Here is a 22,788-nt window from a genome sequence, read left to right as displayed (position 1 = left end):
CAGAAACTTCAAATGTCCTGCAACTGTGGATCTTTACAGTAAGAATAATAAATAAGGACATGAATTTGCAGCCTCAATGATGCTGCCTCCTTACTCCCACCTCCCCTTCTAGTCATTGCCTACCAGGAAAAATCTGCAGCATGTGACCTCACTCTCTGGCAAAGCATTGCAACAGGCAGTGATAATGCTGAGACAGGTTGAGTGAGGTGTCCAACACGACTTGGGATGCCCCTCTAATGACATGTATCTAACAGCTGGGGTTCTGTTTGTGGCCCCATCTCTTACCTCTGTTCCCATCATAACTGTATTAGTGCCACTAGCAATGCAGTTAGAAAAGTCATTGCTGGTGGTAATTTTGCTTTGTGCCCATGGCTGTTGGTCATAAAGCAAAAAGCTCTTTGTAGCAAAGGAACTACTGAATTACAGTGCTCTGGAAGACACAAGCTTAGGATAAAAGGCAGGGCCTGTGGAAGGCAAAACTTCACTATCTGAAAACCCCATGGGAACCTCCTGTACAGAGGCAGAGTGAAGAGAGTGACTTCATGCATAATTCGGATTAGAAACTGCCTAGAATTCTGTTTATCTATCTGGAATTACAACTTAAATAAATCAGGCGGGATCCAAACTTTTAGCTACAGAGAGATGACGTATTTTACACTCTAGTCCTCAATCACTAAATGGTGAGCTTCGTATTTCCAGCAACATATCCCTGGCTAAAAAGAGGAAGCATAAAGAAATATTTATTATTCTGCAGGACCAAATCTTACTGGTCTACACTATCAATACTGGATAGGTATCTTAAATACAGCATGTTCTAAAAGCATGTTTTTCCTTCCTCCTTGGACTGGAAAGCTGTGTGGAATTCCACAGCAGTGGAAGAGAAGTGAAGCTGCCTGAGATGGAAATGAATGACAGCTCTTCTCCATGACCTGGAGTAAAATGACATTATTTTCTGTGGTCATTAGAAAGCATGAACAGCCAAGCAAGTCATTCAGACATTTTTGTAATGTTTTCTTTCTGTTTCTCTTTCTCAACAAATGGGGAGGAGGAAGTGGCAAGGGCAGCTCAGAAAGAGGAAAAAAGGGGCATTGAAGTCTTCCAGAAAGTCAAATAATTGAATTGTTTCATTAAAAGAAAACAAGCAAACAAAGCCCCAAATAAATAAATAAAACAAGCAAAACCAAAAAACCCCACCAAAACCAAACCAATCAAACTAGAAAACCCCACCAAAAAACCCAAAACCAAACAAAACCACAGTTGTGCAATTTTGTTTATCCATTTCTCTGGATTAACCATTTTTACACACTTCTGTCTTTTAAAATTGTTGCTCCCCAAACCACATGCTGCTTCACGAGCCCCCTGGCAGTGATGGTCCCAGGGGTCGATCAGGAGGTCCCAGCTGCCAGGGACAAGCCCAGGGAAACGCTGGCAGCTGTCGGGCACTTGGCAGTGGGTGCTCCATGCTGCCTCTTCCCTCCTGTCCCCATCTCCTACTTGTCTCTGCAACCACTGCTTATGCTGAATGAATTTTTTATAACTCAGATAGTTCTGGTGGCGCTGCCAGAAGAAGGACAAATGCTTCCCCGAAATGATTCCTAATGGAAGGTTTTTTGGGGATAGGGATCGTTATTCACATGTCGCTCCTCTCCTGGGTGTTGAAGACACACATAGATGGGTCTTGTCAGAGAACAAAGGCAAAGTTTAGCTTGGTGGTTCCCTAGTCACTGTGTGCAGGAAACCCTCTTGCACTCCTTTCTTATCTCTTGCATTTGCTTTCTGCAAACGTGTTTTAAGCTGTTGGCACCTGGTCTCCAGCTCTGACAAACATGACTCCTCACAAGGGCCACTATGACGATCCTGGGAATACCCCATCCCTCGAGGACAGATTTTTCCCTTGTATCATGGCTGCAGTCTCTCTCTGCGTAAGCTGTGCCTGATGATGAGACGGTCAAATCTTCTGCTTGGCACCACCCACTGCAATGATGCTACCCTGTCTCAATGACAATCGTGTACTGAGAGCACAGGAGCACCACCCACATTTCACAGCTCTATGGGTCCGGTAATAAAAGCCAGAGAGAGATCTTGACTTTAGCCTATTCTTTTTCACTTTATTTGCTTTCCAAAGCAAATGAGTTTCTCTTCCACAGATTTTCATTTTACAGGAGCTGTAAGAAGAGTGTTAAGCGTGACTGAAGATATTATCTAGCTTTATGGCATATTGTGAAGCATCAGCTCAGTTGGAGAGTTTTGCTGTTGCCTTCTGAAGAGAGACTTGTATGTAAATTCCTCTCTAACCCCTATTATGCATATTTGTTAGTGCTTTAGAGTGCTTTCCACTGTACTTTGCACAGATGCTTTTATGGCTGCTGACTAGTTTGGGATCTTTTTATATGTCTAAATCAATTTAACATTCCAAAAAGAAGAAACAGACATCTCAAGCAGCCTCCAAAATGCTAAGCCAGCATTTGCTTTATAAGCTGAATGCTTCCCTAGAGGCACGTGTCAAATCTGCTTTGTTCCATCTCATAAATTCAACATAGCAAGGCAAACATAGTTAATTCAGCTTTTTAATTTACTTATTTTTAATGGATGAGTCCATGTAATGGCAAAATACAGAGAATAAATTAGTAGAGTTTTTGTTTTCTTTTGTTTATAATATACCAGAATTTAAAAATTATACAAGAAAAAGACAATACATTTGGCTGGAGAAAAAGATTTATTTATTTTAGCTGTCTTATTTCTGAAAATAATTTTATTAAGAACATCTGAGCAGGTGGGAGAAAGACCTAAAAGAACTGTATTCCATGAACAAGGTTGAACTTGCTACATTCTGCTCTTAGGGAGTGGGAGTTATTACAAACAGCTCTTATAGAAAAAGTTGAATCTTGATTACAAATATTATTTATTAAACCTCTATTTTATTTCACAGGTCTCATTTTGTGGCGCTGCAAAATGCATAATACGCTCAGAACCTGCGCAAAAAGAAGATGCTGGGAAACAGAGCGTGGAGCTTCACTGTCAGTTGAGAGAGGCACAGGGGAACCGTCCTGGGAGGTACAGAACTCCATACAACTTGGTAAAGAGATACCCATGTAAAACCAGAACAAGTTTTGGCTCATCTAAACGGTTGTTTATATGTTTTTGAAAAAGCTCTGTTTTTTCTTATGTTTCATTTATAATTCTGTAATGTGCTTTGCTATTAGAAAACAACATGACCAATGATCTAGAAGAGCATTTTAATCTCACACTCATTATCTATCACAAAATTGTCTCAATGATCATCAAACATCAAATTTATATCAATATCCACATCCAGCCATAGTTCGCCTCTTTCTCTAAAATTAACCTAGAGAGCTGGCAGGCTGGTTAAACATAGATATTCCCTGCCAACCTACAGACCAACAAAAAGCAGACCACATAATATATTTGAATTCATGCTGTGTTTTTTCTGGTTCAACACCAGATAATTGAATGTAACTGAATAATAGTTAACCCCCAAGGGACCAAGATTTGATACAGCATTCTCTGGAGCTTGTTACACTAAGATCTGCCTGACACACAAACATCTGTCTTTGGGATAGGGGTGTGAATTGTCCTGCATTGTATCAATTAATATAATCTCTTCTTTCTTGCACTCACCACTACATAATGCTTTGTAAAGTGATACTAGATCAGTCAGATGTTCTTGGTTTTTTTTTTTCCTCCCATTCCTAAATATAATTACTTGTCTTTCTTGTTTAAGAAACCTCAATACTTCTGTAAGAAAAAATGGCTGATTTGTCAAAATTTGGGTTGATTTGGAAAACCTATTGTTGAAAGAAAGACTAGTAAGCTTTTATATCCTGATTATTAGTAAATTAGTCTTCCTTGTGTAATAGTGATATGAACGTACTAACAAAGTGCTGACTCTTCAAACATGAGGGAATATCAGGGCTATTTTTTCCCCAGTTCCTTAAATCTTGCACAGCCTGACTAGAGTGTCCAGTATAAAAAAAGTACCTCCAACAACTGAGTATATTTACTGTTTAGCCCTCCCAGGCTGAACCCCATGAGAAATTCTTTCACAAAGAACTCACTAAGGGGTGTCAGCACCTCCTGCAGATAGAAGAGAATATTCAGAAAGGTTTAAATAAACTCATTGGTGATGTTTGGTTTTTCTTTTTCACATTTTAAATGTTAAAAAGCAGCAATTTAGAAGGAATGTAATGAGGAATTCATATTGTCAACTTTGAACTAGGCAGCAGCAATCACAATTCATTGGATGATCAGCTTGTAAAGGTCATGGGTGTCAATATTACTTTGCCTGAATCTGCCAGTAACCTAGTCAGTCATCACGGACAAGATAACCTTCTTACCTGACTGAGAATTCGACCACATTTCTTTCCGATTTTTTCCACCAAATCAAAGATTGGGAAGTTCCAACTATTTAGCTGCTCCATCAGGGGATCCAAGTTGTCCATAATCAGAGGCTCAGGAGCAAGTATAGGCTTGTCCTATGCCAGAAATCAGAATAAAGAGAAATGTTAGTTCTGTGAAGCATCTCACGCTAACATTTATGCTCTTAAAAAATGAAAGTCATACTGGCATCATCTGTAAGCCGATGGTACTTTACTCAGCTCAGCAGAGATGTCCTCATTTCTACCAGCCCTGCAGCTAGTCACTCTCCTTCATAATTTGTTTCACTTGAATGAATAAAAATATATGAATACAAGAAACATCAGTCTCTGAACTTAACCATGAGACACATTCATCCCTTCATTCATGGGAATCATTCATTCATTTCTAAGGGAGACTGTTGTCTTCATTGTAAAATTTGCTGCAGTATAGATGAAAAAACGTTCAGCTTCTATTATACTTCTGCATCAGGACCCATTCATTATAATGTAACATGTTTAACAGAGCATGAGCCAAGGGAAGACCTGTACTTCTTAAACTGAAACCTACTTGTTTTTTAAGGTCTGCAAATAAAAGTTGGGTTGTGTCCTTCCTTTCACGTTTCTCCCTGTATACTTCCCTTGAATTTCATTATTACTAAGAAACTGCAAATGAGTAAACACCAAAATATCTCAAGAAAAATGCCTTCTCTCAGTATATGCAATGTTCTTACGCTCAAGACATACAACAACATCATGGATCACCTTCAGGCAAGTGAAAATTTATTTTAAAATAAGGACCACTGTAAATATTAGCCACAATTGCAAGGCCATGGAGAAGCTAAAGTGGCTGAACAGGAAGTCTATATATCATGCTGGTAGTCTGAGAAGATAACTTCTCTTCCTTCCAATCTATTCCCTTTAAAGGCAACACTAACACTGAAGCCAAACATTTCAGAAGTGCCTCATGCCAGACCCATAAGTTTATATTTATTCATCAAAATAGATAGTTAGTGTTTCACAAGTGGTCAAGGCTTAGTAGTTCTCACACATTTCAGTGGGTCCTTTCAGTTCTTCAAAGTCGGTCCTTCCTACTGCAAGTAGAGGTCTGATACAACTGTTGCTTAAAAACATGGTCACAATCTCTAGACAGCTCTAGTGTTTTTGGATTTTGTGTGTGTGTGTGTGTGAACTTGGGGTTCCTGTTGTGTTGGTTTTCGTTGCTGTTGTTTTTCCCTAGTATCACTATACACTCAGTCTACTGTGCAAGTGGAACTTAATCAAGCTACCTCAGGCGGTATCAGCGGATGCAGAATGATGGTCTCAGGTGCGTATGTCCTACAGACAGATCCCTTCCGTGCCTGCTCTTTGGAGCAATCTGTCTCATCATCATTTTGTACAATATCGCTGCTATCACTGTTGTTGGTCTCATAGTCAGAAGTGGCTTGTGCAGGATCATCTAAAACACAAATCACAAAGCTTGTTGTGTGAACAGCAAGGATTGCACAAAAGTCATCCTGTGACCTTCTGAATAATAGCAACAGGATCTCTGACTCATAATACATATGTGCTGCTTGGCTGGGGCCAAAGGCAGACAATCTGTCCAAAGGCATTAAAGCATATACCCTGCAGAGTGCAAAAAATGGGATCAGGGATTGGAGAGTGAGAAAAATTTTGAGGACTGTTATTTGAGCTGACTAGGTTAGGTGAGGGAAACTGTATTTTCTTTATTTTTTAACTCTGTTCTTCATTAGCATTTTGCACATGTTGTACAAACAAAAAGGAAAGGAGCCTCAAAAGACAACTTGTATGGTCTCACCTACATACATTCTCCTTTTATGAGAAACAGGCATATCGGCCCTTTCAGTGAATTACTTTTAAAGGATGAGGAGTTTTTGATGGACGAAGAATTACCTGTTCTGTTCAGGGTGTGTGTGGTACCATCGCTTCTATCTAGTGTCCCATCACCAGCCTCTACTTGGTTATAGGGTCTCCCACAGCTGAAATACAACATCAAGAAACATGCACAAAATAAAGAACCATGTGGTTAGATAGTTTAACGTAACATGATTTCCTGCTGACAGTGTAAGATTATGTCACACAATGTTAACTATGGTACAGGGTGCTTTCTCAAGACAAAACTACAGCAATGAGCTGAAGCTTTATTGGAAGTCAGGAATATAAAAAGACAAAAATACAAAAAGACTGTGGATTAACTGGCCAGTACCAATAAATTTGTGTGGCCAACAGGAAACCTATACCACATGATTTCTTTTTCTAAATGAATTTTTTATTATTTATCAGTACATAAACCCTCCCTGGTTTTGTACTACAGCTGTACTACAAACATGAACTAAAATGATGAAAATTTGCCAGAGTGCCATATAATCTTATCTAATGCAATCATGATGTAGATTTACTCTCCTTTTCTTGCTTCAAACTTAAATGCGTTCCTCCCTAATACTGCAAAAAGGTATTTTGCCATTACTTCTGTGACAACATACCAAGTACATCAGAACCAAGGGGGCATTTTGGACAGAATGAGGTGAGTGATCTGGCATCCAGACATTTAGCAATGAAACAAGAAGACAAGAATTTGCTTCATCATTCCCAGAACATTAAGATATTGTGGGAGGGATCACAACATCATGACCTTTCCAAATGATTGTCTCTTCCCTTTCATTAAAATGCTTTATTCCTTCTTTGTGATTCCCTTTAAGCCCTAAACGTTAATTCAATACCAGCTGGAACATTTCAGATTACAATATCCCAATATGACTGAGCCTAGGACCTGAAGGAACAATGATATCTCACCAAAACATGAGGGAACTTAAAAAATCTGAAACCTCATTTAAGAGCTTTACATCAAATTTGTCCATGAAAAACTGTCCTTTTAACATTTTTTTCTCTGGTTTGAGTCAGTATTTGTGGCATATCCTTTTATATGTCAGCCTTTGCAAAGCACCTATTAGAAAATTATTTTGATTGGTCTAACTTTGTACTAGAAACTTTGCACCAATGTAAGTATACCATAAAAAAACTGGCTGAACTCCTATGCCTGATGGCTTTTGACTGGGTCATCCAAAACATTTTCTGGAGCTTGGTATGCCCTGCGAACATAATGAAATCCTGAAAGAATTTAAAATAAAAATACAAATCTATATACAATGACACTTGTAATGCATAGCAAACTGAATAAATCCTGTATCACTCTGGTTTATAAAGAAAATGAAAAACTGTATTAATTTCTCTGTTCTGCATTCTTTGTGGTTTCCATAAGGCTAACAAGCCAAAATTTAAAAGTAATAGAGAAAGAAAGCCTTTGATTGGTTGTAATGCTACAAGGGTTTGCATCATTATGAGTGTACCTCTTTGTTTCCAGAACATATGCAAACTCACACTGATTCAATATGTATGGTCCACATAAAACGCTATATAAAAAAAAAAAAATTAAAATCCTAAGTTGCCTGGTGTAACACTTGAAATCTGCTCTATGTCAGAAGTAAACATGCCCATGCAACTTTAACTCAATCCCCTCCATGTACAGGCATTATAACACAACATACTTTCTAATCACAGGATTAAGATTTTTTCCACAGGATTCCTGCCTCATCCACTAAGCAGAATAAAAATGATTATTTACAACTTATTTTAACAGCATTGCCTGGTATGTGTTGTTGTTTAATACGGTTTTCAAACTCTGCTGTCCTACCACATTTCACTTTGTGTAAAAAAAAAAAAAAAGTACAGTAAAATTTCTGTCTTGATGCCCCTGTTTGGGTGGATCTGATTTAAAGCATTGAACCCATCAGGAGTTAATGTCCTCTCTTTTGTTGTTGGAGGAGGGATTGGTTTGGTGGTAGCAGAGGTTTGCTGACTTTGTATCATTTCCTAGCAGGGCACTTTTTTTGGCAGTAAATGTAGGGGATTGCATACTGTGAAAACTAGCAATCTACAATGTGAAAGCTCAAACATTACAAGATTTATTTCCAGTGTTTTTTAATTTAACTCTCTCAGCTTGTCTTACCCATCTTATGTCCTTTTTTTTTTTTTTTTAAATTGTGCTTACATTAACAGTGTTTCCCACTATGCTGAACTGGACACATACTGCAAACTGCAATAATCTAACTTAGCAACTGAATCCTCTTCAAGAAGATAAACAGAACAACATTTTTTCCAAAATGCTGATTTTGCAGAGCAAGTCTGCGTAATCTAATAATAGACTATTTAAAGCGTGAAATTAACCTGTGTTATTGTAACTCTCTGCAGTAGGAAAAACTCAGCTGTAGCTCATTTCCGAAAAAAATCCCAGTGCTACATAATCCGACTCTGCCCTAGGGAGGGCAGGATCCACTCCTTCTGAGAGTGAGAACTCAAAATGACATAGTCTTCAGGCATTGTTGGAACACCTTTATCAGAAGGCTACAGGCCAGCAGTTTTTAATCCCTGGCAGTCAGATTTTTCTATCAAACATCAGGTGCCTATTGTGAAAGACTTGGCCCTGTGACCTGAAAGTGACTACTCGTGTTAAATGCATGAGAAGCTGTTAACATGAAATGCAACTTTTGGATCTGCAAGTTATTGACGAAGAATTTATTTATGAATCAGACTGCACATCTGACATGAGTAAAAGCTGTAAATTTAACTAAATGTCTTGCACATTACAAGCACTTTGCAGCATCAATCCACGCAATTACTCGTGTACTATCAACTGCTTAGATATGGTGAAATATCAATACACAATACAATGGCAAATCACAAAAACTTTTATGTTGGTCAAAAGAGATTGTTTGCAAGAACAATGTGAAAGGATTCCAACGCATGTCAAATTATTATCTTACCTGCGGCAGATGACAGAGGGGCTGATAATAGAGTCTGACAGACTAGATGCACTCTGAGCAGCAGTTAAGACTTTGTGTGGCTTTAAGCCTTGCTTGGTGTCAGTATCTGTAGAGTCTGGAAATGATGCGGAAGTTGATTTTCCAGTAGGACTTGTGGCAGGCGTCCCCTGAATCGGTGAATGGCATGGGGAGGTAAGAGGTGAGATATTTTGTGGGACACCTGACAAAAGAAGAGAAGAGTCTTGTCAATTAGCAGAAGTGGCAGATGGTTATATGAGCTCCCTGGGCAGAAAGAGTCCTCTCGAGGTGCACAGGTACCAGCACAGCTTCCAAAAGGAAAGAGAAAACCCTCCTCCACTCTGAGCCAAGTCCATGGGCGTCACAGAGAGATGAAACTCCATTAATATCAGCCACTTCTACATGCTGAAGATCCGGTCCAAAATATGAAGCATATTCTCCCTGTTGAGTAGGATGCACTAACTGGCAGGCATGAAATGAAAGGCATGCATTAGTGGCACGATTATGGGTATCAACATCTCCTAGCGACCGACAGAGACACCAAACAGGCAGTTCCCAGAACCATATCCAATTTCTTGTTGCTTCACTGTCTCCGTCTGTAAAGCAGGGACAAGAAAGGCTTACACACATTCCCAACAAATTAGAATTTCGACATGTGTGAAGACTAGAAATAACAAAAGAAGTGCAATATTTAGTAGTCATAAATTACAGAAATACAAAATACTGCACTTATCGTGCCATTTCTGCATTTCTCAGAGTTTGGCCTCCATCTTGTGCAGCTTGAGTTTAGTTTTCACTATCTGCTGCTCACTATGGGAGACTTACGACCACTACCTGTACATGGTATTCTACTCCTGAGCCAGTGTATGAGAAACCGCCAAGATTCGCACATACGAACGCTGGCAAGACGTATTTATCACTGTCCCCAACTCTACCTAAGCACCACCGCCAAGATGAAATCCATCAGCCAGTACAACGTTTGAGACAAAGTTCCCCTTTCTCTTTGAATCCACTTTACATTTTCTAGTCTCAGACAAACAGGTCCCATTCACAATATAGTGCAAGGGGGGCAAAGAGAATCTAAAAAGGAAATGCAAGTAAATTGACTTAACCTCCTGAGCTTTGTTCTGAAGTTTGTAGGAACTCAGCCCTAGTTCATTTACCATGTTCATCTTTGAAGCCAAATGACATAAAGAGCTTGGGAATTTTAACTGGTTCTATGTTTGAACTGTGCCCACTATCTAAAATGCAGTACAGACACAAAAATTACCTTAGAATAAGGCACTATGTTGATCTAAGTTTATGAAATACTAACCTCGCAGTAAATACGTGTACAGTTTCAGTGTTTTTTCCTGATAACAACTTACTGTGACATGAGGTTAAAGTATTATTTACTGTTGACAATCCAAGAGTCAAAAATAATCTCTGACAGTTACTACACTATAATTTTAAGATATCCAGCATCTCCTACATTTTGATAAGGGTATTTCTTCAGCAAACATGTGGTATGTATTACCGTGTTAATTCAATAACTGCAGCTAGGATATTATGCTATTCTTGAGATCAGAAACCTACAGCCTATGGAATAATTAAAAAGTTATCAGATGGCCATGACATATGGAAATTGCTTTAAAATACAGAAAGCCTCAGTTTCATATTTACTGATCCATTGAGATGTCTGCTTTTCATCTAACAAAAATATGTCTTTAAAAACATATTAGTTGCACAGGGGATTGAGTTGGATTATTATCTATCTTGGAGCTATATTTTACCAGCTAATCTTTGTGATCGTTAGAGAATACAATATATATGGTCATCTTTCAGCAATTTAAATCAAGCCTGGGAATTTAAACAGCAATTTTCACAATACTGTTTCTAATCACGTCTGACTTTCTACTGCTAGTTTGGGCTTCTATCTCTCAAAATATTTTTGGTTGTGTTTGTTTTAAGAGAGTAACTTGCCAGTGTAGGTAACCAAAAATAAATTTAACAGGAAAATGCAAACCTACTTTCAATAATTCAACATCTCACCATTTATTGGCAAAAGCAATAGAAAACATATCTTGCTACAGCAAGGAATTTTGAACAATCAACATAAAAGAAAATGAACAATAAAGGGAGAACTTTCAAGTTCATCCATCTGCTTAGGTCCTCCACAAATTTTACACATGTGCAGTGTTGAAGAAGTAAAACAATAACTTCAATGTGATGTGAAATTACATACGAAAACACTTGAGTTTACCTTGAAATTTTGCCAAAATAGGTATAGCTAGGAGCATATTAAAATGTTACTTCTTCATGTATAATTAAAGACACATTTTGTAAATTAACAGATTTACAGATTTCTCTAGATTAATTTCTATGAAGAATTATTATATATTGCCCATGGAGCTAACATATAAAAGTCTAATTTTTATTAACTAATGTAAATGGATGCAATTCTTTGGTTGGAATACAAAACCAAATTACAATTAAAAGTACATGCTTGCAAACAGTCTAAATAATCAAAATATCAGTCTTCTGCATAGAATGCTAAGCCAAAATTATTACTCATGTGAATCAGTGCCCCTAGGAATGGATCTCTCTCTTCATCATTGGGGAGCTCATGCTGTTGGCCAACAGAGATTACTATTAAAACTTTCTGGAAGCAGAAGAAACTAAATGTAAACCTAACTGATAGTTAGTGTCATTTTCAGTGTATAAAAATTACACACGCACACACTCCTCCTTTTCGACTTAATGGGTTAATCTCTGAAAATCACAAGTTCAAGTTGTATTTATTTTCCTCGAAAACAAATGCCTGGATTCTTAATACTATATCTCCCATCATTTTCCAGTTTCAATTCTATTCATTTGCCTATGTGCCTATTATCCTTTAAGACAATATTGTGTTACTTATTGTGGTATAACAAAGCAGTTTCTGTAAAAGAGGAGATTAAATAAACTCTTCAGTTTGAAAAGGAGATGAGATGTGACAGTGGTAGATATGCAGAATAATTGTGCAGTCATATCTTCAAAGTCATCTCTTAAGTTTCGGTTCTCTGACTTTTCCGATGTCAGACCTCAGGCACCTATGAATTTCCATCTGATGTCTGGGTGGTCAGTATCTTCGAATAACATTGTCTCAACATTATCCCATGTTTGGAAAAAAAAATAACCCAAACAGGTGATTTAAAAAAGGAGGGCCTTGTGATAATTTTTAATTACAGGTTAGAGCATGGGCAAACATTACTTTATCCTGCATTTGTACAGGGATGAGAACCACGTTACTGTGAACTAAGACTGATCAATGGTTGTCATAGTGCATATTTCATTATCAAACAAGAAGACACCTTAATTTCTTTCCCTCAGTTAAAACAGGAGTCATTTCTTTAAAGGCTCTACTTACTGAGTAAAACCCCCCATATTTCTCATCTCTAATATACAGTAAGAACTAGCTGGACTTTCTCAATAACGAATATACAGAGATAGACCTCTGAGTTACAATGGCCATGTCTTGGATATTTTTGCTTAAGAAAGGTCAGTTGCTGCCTACAGCTCTGAATGGCATTATGGAGACTGTGCTTCAAGAAATCTCAGGCAACATACACAGACAGTTAATTTAACTAATGTTATAGAAAACACTGTTCTCAGCCCTGTTGTAGTCAAGGGAACTACATGGATATAAATCACAACATGATTTAGTATTGCATTTGCCACATCATGTCATGATTAAACTCTGTAGATCATAAAAGTCAAAACATTTACAGTGGCGTCACTATGAGCTATAATATTTTAAGCCACTGTTGGATTTTCTTTTCAACAAAGGAAATAATTATATTTATATTGATGGAAAAATAAGAAAAGACACTGACTGGACAGAGACCAAAAGCAGCTGCACGTACTAGTCACAGGCAAGCAGCTAAGCAAGACTGATGGAGCCACAGACACCCACTCACCTTGCCGGCTCTGCCTTTTGGCATTCAGGTGGTTGGTAGAAGACATAGCGTAGGAGGTGGAGAAGGACCTGCTCTTCGTGATTGTCATCAGAATTGAACTGTTCCAAGAATCAGCGCTGCAAAACCAGAGCACAAAAAAACATCGTTTGAGACAGCAGAAAGCCTAAATGGCAGCTCTTAAGAAGTTACAAGCTACAGGAAGAAGTATGTGATACTGAGATAGCACAAAATCTGAGGAGGACAACAGCATCTATCTGCTGGACAAACTGCTATTTGTGAGGCACTCAGTATTGTATTCTGTAAAAATATTTACAATGCAGATACTCCAAAGCTGGACTTCCTTCAGTGCTGAGGCCTTTTCACTTTATTTATATGAAGATGTCTTCATTATATTGTTCTGACAGTACAAAGAGGCTCAAAAGCTGACTTGAAACCAAGGCAAATCTATAGTCTGTTTTAACTCCTCCCTACAACAGTCCGAAGTTCTCAGTGTAAATGAAAAGTCATCCTCCTTGACTCCTCTGCTGCCCGTGCCAGGCAGATACCCAGTATCACTCTGGGCACCAGAGGAGCTCATCGGGAGACTGGAAGAGGTTCGGAAGAGCCCTGTATTACTCTTGCTGGTGGTGTGCCTCTTCTCTGGGCAAAGCGCTTCATGCTCTAGCCAATTCAAACACATGCTGCATCTCAAAAAAAAAGAAAAAATCCTGTTGACAGACCCTCAAGACATTGGTCACTGATCCAAGAGAAACTCAGTCAAGGAAAATAGGGTGCATGTGTCTGTGTGTGTGGGGAACAAATGCCTGTCCTCTATAGCGGATGGGCACGTGCTTTTATATATTTATAATTTCTGTGCACCAGAAATGGCCAAACAGTTCTGTAAAGCAGAATTGTATTTATCATTGTTTTCCTGAATGACACTTGTCAAATGTCAGCTTCTTACAAGGCCATAGCATTCATTCTTATCGCGAGGCCTATGATTTCTCTGGACAGATCCATTAGGCTGTTCAGGCTCCACATTTCTCCTCATAGTCTTACATCCAAGTGATGAGATGACATGCAAGGCAGAAGACAGCCTTTTAAAGCACTCTAGCCCCAGCTGAACTTGATAAAGCGAAACAAAAACAACCAACTTGAAAAAAACAAAGTGTTCTGAAAAAAAAAAGCACGTAACATTGTCTTAGTTCTACAAACACCTTATTGTTTGGGAAGAGCAAGCACTATATTCAAAAATATTAGCTGGGTGTCTTTGTTGGCCCAAATTCCTATAATCCATGATGAAGTGAGACAAAGAAAGAATCCAACTGTTTCTTAAATTATTTTGTTTGTTTTGTTTTGTGGGTTTGTTTCTTAACTGACAGGAGGAATATAACACATTGGTCCACTGTAAAGTAAACCAAAACCAAACCAAGCCATAATCCCCAAACCACATCCTTTGACTTCTTAGGGAAGAACCACTGGATATGTACGTGACTGAGGGAAGGAATATGGAAACTCTATTACTTTTCCCAAATTATTTGAAGCTATAAGAGGACCACATCTTACCAGTTCAGTGACATGTGGACAGAAGAATGCAGGTTTACTAATCTTAAACAAAGACTGAAGTGGGATTTTTGCAAATATTTGATTATAGAAATCTAGAGGTACTGTCTCAGAATGCGAGGAACATGTTGCAGGTATTGTAACTGAAGAATCTGCCACAGGGTAATTCCGGTGTCATTTCCCCTCTCCTATCCTTCAAGCCATGAAATGCTCCTTTCTCTGTGACCTGTGGCTCGCTTGAATTATGTACAGGGAAAGTGGCAGATAATCAAGATTTTTTTTCTCCTTCAGTTCAAAATTATTTTCCTTGAAAGCAAAGCTGTATTGGTCTGCCAAAATTTTTAAAGCCAGACTTATAGGATTCATTTTTCCCCTATCTGGAATACACATTGTTTCTCCTACTGTAAAATAAGAACGGCAAACAGTAGGCTGGGAGGCTTGACAGAGCTATAATTATACAACTGGCGACATTAACATAGGAAGAATGGATAGCCTGCTTAGTTGGCTCACCATGTAGAGTTATATAACAACGGTAGAACAAGACCAACAATAATATTTAATTGCTCTCCTTCTCCCTCTGATTCCCATCTTAGGATGCTTACATACTATGTGAGAGTCTCGTATCAACAGCATAAATCAAATGCAGCCTGGGAACCAAAGGTTGGTGACTGAATAACATTTCCATTTGGTTATAACTTCTTCATATTTACTTTTACAGATATATATGGGACTCCTCACAAAGTGAACTTTGGCTAACCATGTATTTTTCTTGCACCAGACACTCGGTGTGTACACTGCACGCTGCCTTGAGCACCTATGCTCCCAGCACAAGAGCCTCCTCTATGGGAAAGGTTTACCTGTCTGGAAGAAAGGCTGGCCAAAGCACCTCTCTGGGGCTGCATTCACCCAGGTTATCCAACAGCAAACTCTAGGGATGTTGAGGCTTCTCAGGTTCTACCTTTTTCTCCACTACTGGCACTAAACTTTGAACTGCAGAAAAACCATTTGAGCCTTCTGATATCATGGCTCTGAATTCTCTTTATTGAATTTGGTGCTTTTGCTCTGCTCTTCCTTCCCCCATAGCAAAGCACGTCTCTACACTCCTCCTCTCCAAGATCACGGCCCTTGCTGAAGTGGGGAAGGGACCTGAAATTTATTCTCATAGAGTGGCACCATAACTACCACACTGGAAAACTGGCTGCCCTCCACCCTTCCTTTGAAGGCTCTGCTCCTTTCTGACTAGAATAGAAAAATATTCATGGAACCAGAAAGGAGGAAATCCTGTTCAAACAGCTATGAAACATATCATAGTTAACAGTGCCTGGGACCCAAGCCTCTCTTCTCACACAGGAGCACCCTTCCCACAAGACTAAGAGCCATTCAGCTCCTTCTTTCACTGGTTGCTACTGGATTATCTGCCACAGCCCTGGTGAGGGGCCAAATGCAACTCACCTCAGGCTTTCTCATAGCATGGAAGTCCCAGAATGTGAGGTGCCTAGGTCTGAATGCCCTTAGGCAGAGAAGAAACTTTATTAGGGTAGCTCTCTGCAAATGCCCTAAATCAGTCAGCTGCTGGCTGTAAGCAGGTGAGCAGACACAACTTCTCTCCCCGTCATGGGAGGCCTATGTATTTCATGATACTGGCTCAAGTATCAGGCTCTGGGAAACAGAGAATGGGTAAGAGTGAGCAGGGAATACCTAACTGATATAGTAAATCGTAAGGGAATATAGCCAGAAGATAAGAACCTGTCTCTTGTGCTTCTGGGTAACTTTGAAAGACTTTGACGGACATGCTTTAGGAAATTGGAACTAAACTTCTTTTTGGGCACAAAATTGAGTAGGTAGGTACCTCAGCCTACGCAAACCTCTTCGTAGATCTAGTCCTCCATTTCTACGACACTATATGAAGGTAACATTGCATTGTGTATGTCACAGACTCTTTTTAGTGTACAATTCCTCCAGAGATTTTGCTGAAATCCATTTCAAGGCTTTATTAATCATTATTTTGTAGTTGTGACTCTTCCAGCACCATTACCTGCTTCCATAGCCCTTGAAAATATGAAGCATCTTAAATGAATAGGTAAATAAATACATTATAAATAGAAGTGGGCACTCAGTCTGCACCCCAACAAAGCAGCTGTGTTTATTCGCTTCTTGTGGCAAATTAGGAAAAGCCTTTTAACTAGATGAGATAGTTAGGATTAAGGACGGGGCAGTGAGGATTCTGAATCCCAGTATAGCTAAACTCTGTGGTCAAGAGGAAAGAAGTGCTCCACTGCAGTGCTTAAAATTAAGGGAAAGTATGGCAACCATCCTGTAAGAGAAATTTACACTGTCCATTTCATTTTCATCTTTGCTTTTAATCTCCACCAGTAAATCTTCCTTTCTAATTTTACTCCTAGATCACACTTTTTTTTCCTTTTTATTTTCCCAATGGTAACAAATATACTTAGAGGCTTAACTTCTCTCTACTAAATCATGTTTTGACTATTTAAATCAATGTGTTTTATTTACCATCTATTGCTAGTACTGCATTCACATGAGTTTGTTCAGGGAGCCCTAGGCAGTTGTTATATTCTGCAATTAAGTGTGCACCTGGGATGCAAGGTGTGTACAGTGCTGCATCATCATATGATACTCCGTTTCTATGGTCAGAAAAGCACAAAATCGTGTATTTTAGGACGGCCCACTTGAAATCAGGGTTTGTGTTATGCAAGTTACTATCTAGAGGATGGAGAAGCGCTTTATGAACTGGTTTAATGGCAGGATCACATAACTATGTGTGTTGTTAGAAGTGATGTTCAACAGCTGGGTTACTTGTTAGCATTGTTTCTTGGCTGAGCAATACCCAGGGAGGAAACTGTTGTATATCAAGAAGACTTTAACCACATATCTTACCTTGTTTCCCATTTTATTGTGTAGTTCTGCACTTCTCTAGCATAAATATATTTTCTTCCCATTTTGCTTCACAACAATAGGAATAGTTTTAGCATAAGCTGACTAAAATTGGTAATACCATTCCCTTGGCAACACAATTTACAGAAACACGAAGAAGTAGTTCTAACATACTTTGGAGTCAGCATTTTTATATCAGGGACATCATCTCACAGAACCAAAGAAATCTGTCCCAAGAGACAGACATAAAAGACAGAGGAGGTAACTTGTAACCTGGATGAAGATGATTCATGAGGTTTGATGCTGGCACTGCGATCCCTTCTCACTGGAGCTGGCTCCAGTGTAGGTAATCCCGTGGCTGATGTTGTGGTGGTCCAAGTTGAGGACACTCGTCTCAGCAGCCCTGGAGGCAAACTTCTCCGTAAGCGCTAGAAAGAAATCAGTTGCCTAGAGTTTATACAGGGTTACAAACACTTTAAACATGCAGAAGAAAAACATTTTCATTTGATTAATTCTGCCTGAGAACACCTAATGAGCTATATTAAATCTGGTATTATGGTGCCTACCTTCTGTTCAAACACACTTGGCGCTTTAAACACTTGGAGTGTCTGGACCACCCTCCCTATTTCAAGTTTAAAAGAAGGTATATTTCTACAGCCCCATAGCCACAGATATTCAACAGCTGAATCTCTCACTGGAGTCAGCCAATGTTGATTGTGCTCTTCAAAAATTTTGGTTCCGTATGATGTGGCAAAAGGCACTTCAGCGAGTCATCAGGGCCACAAAGGTGACTGAGGGACTGGAGAAGCTGTCATAAAAGTAAAGGTTGAAGAGACCTGGGATTCCTCAGCCTGGAGTAAAAAAGGCTCAAGGGTGATCTTATCAATGTATATAAACACCTGAAGGAAAGGTGTAAAGAAAACACATGCCCAGGCTCTTTCCAGTGGTGTCCAGTGACAGGACAAGAGGCAATGGGGCATGATTTGAAATACAGGAAGTTCCATTACATGAAATGTAATAAAATATTTTTTACTGTGAGGATGATTGAACACTAAAAGAGGTTACCCAGAAAAGCTGTGGAGCCTACATCCATGCAGATAGTCAAAACCCAAATGGACACTCTCCTGAGCAACCTGCTTTAGGCTGAGTCTAGAGAAACCTGCTCCAGGGTCAGCTTCCATGAGCTGAAGGACTAGACTAAGCAATCTCCAAACTGGACTACACGATCTCCAGATATACTTTCAACCTCAGCTGTTCTATGATATAAACTGTCATGGATGCTCACAATCAGAGATTTAAGACAAGAAAGGCTGTAAGAAAAATAACAGAAGGGGAGCTTCAACTTTTTTTCCTGTTATATCTACCCAATCCAAATATCACCCACTGAAATAAAACTTTCATGCTCAGGGGTATGATGTCTCCTGAAAAGCTTACAGAAAGCATCATGGTTCACGGCAGATTTTTCTTGACCACCCTGCATTTTTCTTTCACCTGACTCTTCTTTTTCTCCATTAATAGTACTCACATTGTTTTTCCAAATTTTTGAAGGCAGACAGTGAAAATAAAGGATGATGACCAAGTTTTTGCAGATCCAGATTTGCTATTGCAGATGCTATCGTTTTCTAAGATGTTTCCCTTGTAGTTCTTGTGAAGTGCTTATAGTTAAGAACTACAATAAATATATCTCTGTGAGGGAGAGCTTTGACTTTGCCAGAGACATGAGATGGAAGACACTTGTGGTTCTGAAGTTCAAACTTACAGATAAATATGTTAACAACTATCTTACCCAAAATGCTCAGTGTCAGATGCTTAAGATAAAGACCCTAAACCTATCTTTAGACACTTAAATGAAGTACTGCAAACTATTTTATGAACCGTAATACATTTAGGTCACTGAATTCTTCAGTCATATTAGTCCTCTGTAGCATTAACTCATTTCTTCATCCTTCATTTCTCTTCTCCTCACTAGGTATTATGTAACAGTAAACTGGTATCTGTTCTCTGTGCTTGCTCATGTGATGGCAGTGTTCCTCCACGTAACTTTTCCACTCAGAGCCTAGAGTACAGCCATTATAGACCTATACACTGAAATAAACTGGAAAACGTGTTTAACAACCTGTGAACATCCATTGCATACATACAGCTGTTACAAAGGCAAACAGGGTAATAATTATCATCACACAAAAATACATTAAGGAAAGAGTCACAAGTGTTATAATGCAGACGCCGGGAAATGCTGGAATGAATGCTGGCTGTGTCATGTGAACTGCTAAAGCATTCGCCTGTGCAATGTCCTCTGCCTATATTTAATTTTACAAAGGAGATTGCAGGACAAAAGTATTTCAGTTTAGTTTCAAAAGTGAAATGTAAGCCTTGCGGGACAGCTAATTAGCAATGAACCTACAATTCAAACTGCTTCAAAGCTGACATGTTCTTTCTAGTTTCTCACTTACTAAACGTGAGTGGTTAGCAGCGGTCATTGCCTGTTGGATTCCTGAGCATTCATAAAGTCATCTGTCAAGGCAGTAACATATACTTTTTTTGTTCAGTCTTCTTTTGCTTCTTAAGACTATTTCTCATGAGCTCACAATATTTGTCATACTAAGAATTCTGGCGATATTTTCTGTTTGTTTGATATACAGCATTTTAAACTTGGTCCATTGTACCTGAAGGTCATCAATAGACTTTTCCTTGACTTCTATAGGTTTCACACCTCTAGCTAAGGGATGGAAGACAAGACTGAAATTCATAAAGAACTTCAAAATCCATTGTTCAAAGTAGGCAAAAAGGTCCCTCATATTACTACTTAATTCCCTACTGTTAGTTGACCAGAATAGTCACCCCACATGCACTTGCTCAAATCTTTTGAGTGGGAGTGGAATATCTTTGTGAGAAGTAATGGGACAGACTTGTGAGTTTGGATGCCGAAAGACTTTATCTTGCTCTGTTCCCCATCGTGTCTTCTCTCCTAAGCTCCAGCCAACACTGCGAAGAAATACACACACCATCTATGTGAACTACCCTGTGTCAAATATCATCTTCTAAACATGCCTGAACCAAAGTTAACCTGGACATGAGTTGACAGACACACAGGAATTTTCTCACTAGAAAACCAACAGTCTACTTAGCTGTCCTTTTAATAGTACAGTATGATTAGTGCATAAGATCTGAATCTGAAGCAAACAAGCAAAAAGTAGAGGGAAATATCCCACTAATCCAGTGCTGCCCCTTTAGGGAAAGTTGAGTTATAAGATGACGGACAGGATCCAGTACTCACCTTGGGAATAGCTAGTTTCTCTCCTTTCTCCGGACATTCCTCTGAGTCGGAGCAGGTGTAGTTCTCGCTGAAGGACACCAAAGGGTTCACCCTTGGCTTGTGGATGGCCTGGAAGGTTAACTGCGTATTAAGCAGGTTGCTCACTGTTCTCAGTGAAGTACACACATTGGGGGGCAGCGAAGGATCTGCTAGAAGGTCTGTAATGAGCCCGTGTGCTTCTCCCATGACAGCAATATCCACTGTGATACTGGTACCAGAAGACTAAAGAAGAGAAAAATAATACATATAAGACAATTGTGGTGAATAACCTGCGGAGCAGTATCTAAAGCTATGGTGAACTCCCTCCACAACTTTTGCTAAAGTGGTTACCCACAGAGTGGAAAAATAATAACACGAAATATCTCTTTAAATAACGAGAATCATGCTGACTAAATTGATCATCAGCCATAATGCTCACAGTATGCAAAGAGTTCGGAATTTCATCATATCTGTTTTCCCAGCTTTCACCATCTGCAGCTGACTTAGCCGATCTGAATGAATTGTCCAGGCTCCCTACAGAGACATAGTCAATGGCCAGGGGCTATTTGCACAAATAATTTCAGAGACATAACTTAGGATGGGAGGGGTCTCTCTTGAGAGGTGCCTTTCTATTAACTACAGAGGCATCTAGAACAACTAATGTTCAATGCTTATGCTTAGATGAACAAGCATACACTGAGATTTTTAAAATAACTCCATGCTATTAAATTTTAGCATTCTGATATGGTGGCAACAACACTCTTCTCCAAGAAACTGCATATTGGGCAGCTATACCAAAACTGAAATGGACTAAAAAGTGGATATACAATCTTTATTTTATTCAGACAGAAGAGATGAGAATAATTACAGATTTGTAAGACCAGTTCAGGTGGTCCTTACTTTCCCCTGGATTTGAAATATATATCTACTTTACATATATCATTTGGAAGAATTATTAACTGGAATGATTGTGTAAGCAGAAATAATACCAAGTAGCAGTTCATATCACTGGCAAATCTTACACATCCTACCCAGTACATCTATGTAATTGATCTATAAATTACACACTGCAAACCAACTGTGGTCCAGGCAAACTGTCTTCATACAGGTAGTCCATCCATCATGCACACAGGTAATGTAACACAGCTGTAGCACTGGGCTTCCAGTGCATGCATGAGAGGGTTGACCCATAAATGCATCTTTGAGATTCTCCAGAACTTCCCGACATTCAGCAGCTCGAAGTACCATTTGTCCTGAAAGCCAGTAGGGCAATATATGGTACATAGGTACGTATACATGTAACACACAGTAACATTGCTGCAGCCCACGGCCCACCAGAACAAATATATGGCCATCAGGCCCATGGGAATAGCTGTTTTGCTCCACTGAAACACACTCCTCATGCCCGGCTTCTCGTTAACACAGAGGTAACCTGCAGGACCAGAAGACAGGTCTCCTCACTCACCATCCTCTCATACAACCAGAAAATCAGCCTCCTCTTCCCTCATTTCTTGTCTTTGTCATGATACCAAAGAAAATAAACCAGAAACTGTTTGATATACTGAAGTGCTATTTCACCCTACTGAAAAAAAAAAGGCTGAAGTTCATTTAACGGCTCTTTCATTGCTTAACATCTCAGAAGTGCATGCAGAAGGTTCTGGCAGATGCTAAAGAAAATTCTTAAATTAAAAGACAAGGCCTGAGATGGGAGGAATTAATTATCTATCTTAACCTCAACGCTGAAAAACAGACCAAAGGGGAATAAGGGAGAATACATAATTCAAAGTGCAATAGAAGCCTCATATTTTCAGCAAAACTGCATAATCTACAGTTTGAAATTCTATTAAGCCTGGAGCCTGGAGTTGTTGACTGCCGATCAGAGACAG

At 39.1% G+C, this 22,788-nt stretch overlaps 1 protein-coding gene across 1 annotated transcript in view; it reads right to left on the bottom strand.

The window, feature by feature from the left end:
• Positions 1 to 22,788, bottom strand: part of PDE3A (phosphodiesterase 3A) — a 256,793-nt gene that overhangs the window by 22,353 nt on the left and 211,652 nt on the right. The window contains exons 3-9 of the mRNA XM_065846885.2: positions 20,885 to 21,145; positions 17,881 to 18,035; positions 13,171 to 13,286; positions 9,215 to 9,434; positions 6,288 to 6,373; positions 5,663 to 5,832; positions 4,356 to 4,493 (exon numbers count right to left, since the gene is read on the bottom strand). Coding sequence (XP_065702957.1) covers positions 4,356 to 4,493; positions 5,663 to 5,832; positions 6,288 to 6,373; positions 9,215 to 9,434; positions 13,171 to 13,286; positions 17,881 to 18,035; positions 20,885 to 21,145 — 1,146 coding nt within the window. The remainder of the gene's footprint in view (positions 1 to 4,355; positions 4,494 to 5,662; positions 5,833 to 6,287; positions 6,374 to 9,214; positions 9,435 to 13,170; positions 13,287 to 17,880; positions 18,036 to 20,884; positions 21,146 to 22,788) is intronic.

The sequence above is a fragment of the Patagioenas fasciata genome, chromosome 1 (genome assembly GCF_037038585.1).
Source record: "Patagioenas fasciata isolate bPatFas1 chromosome 1, bPatFas1.hap1, whole genome shotgun sequence".
NCBI lineage: Eukaryota > Metazoa > Chordata > Aves > Columbiformes > Columbidae > Patagioenas > Patagioenas fasciata.
The sequence above is the reverse complement of the archived record's forward strand: the minus strand, read 5'-3'. Positions and strand labels throughout refer to the sequence as shown.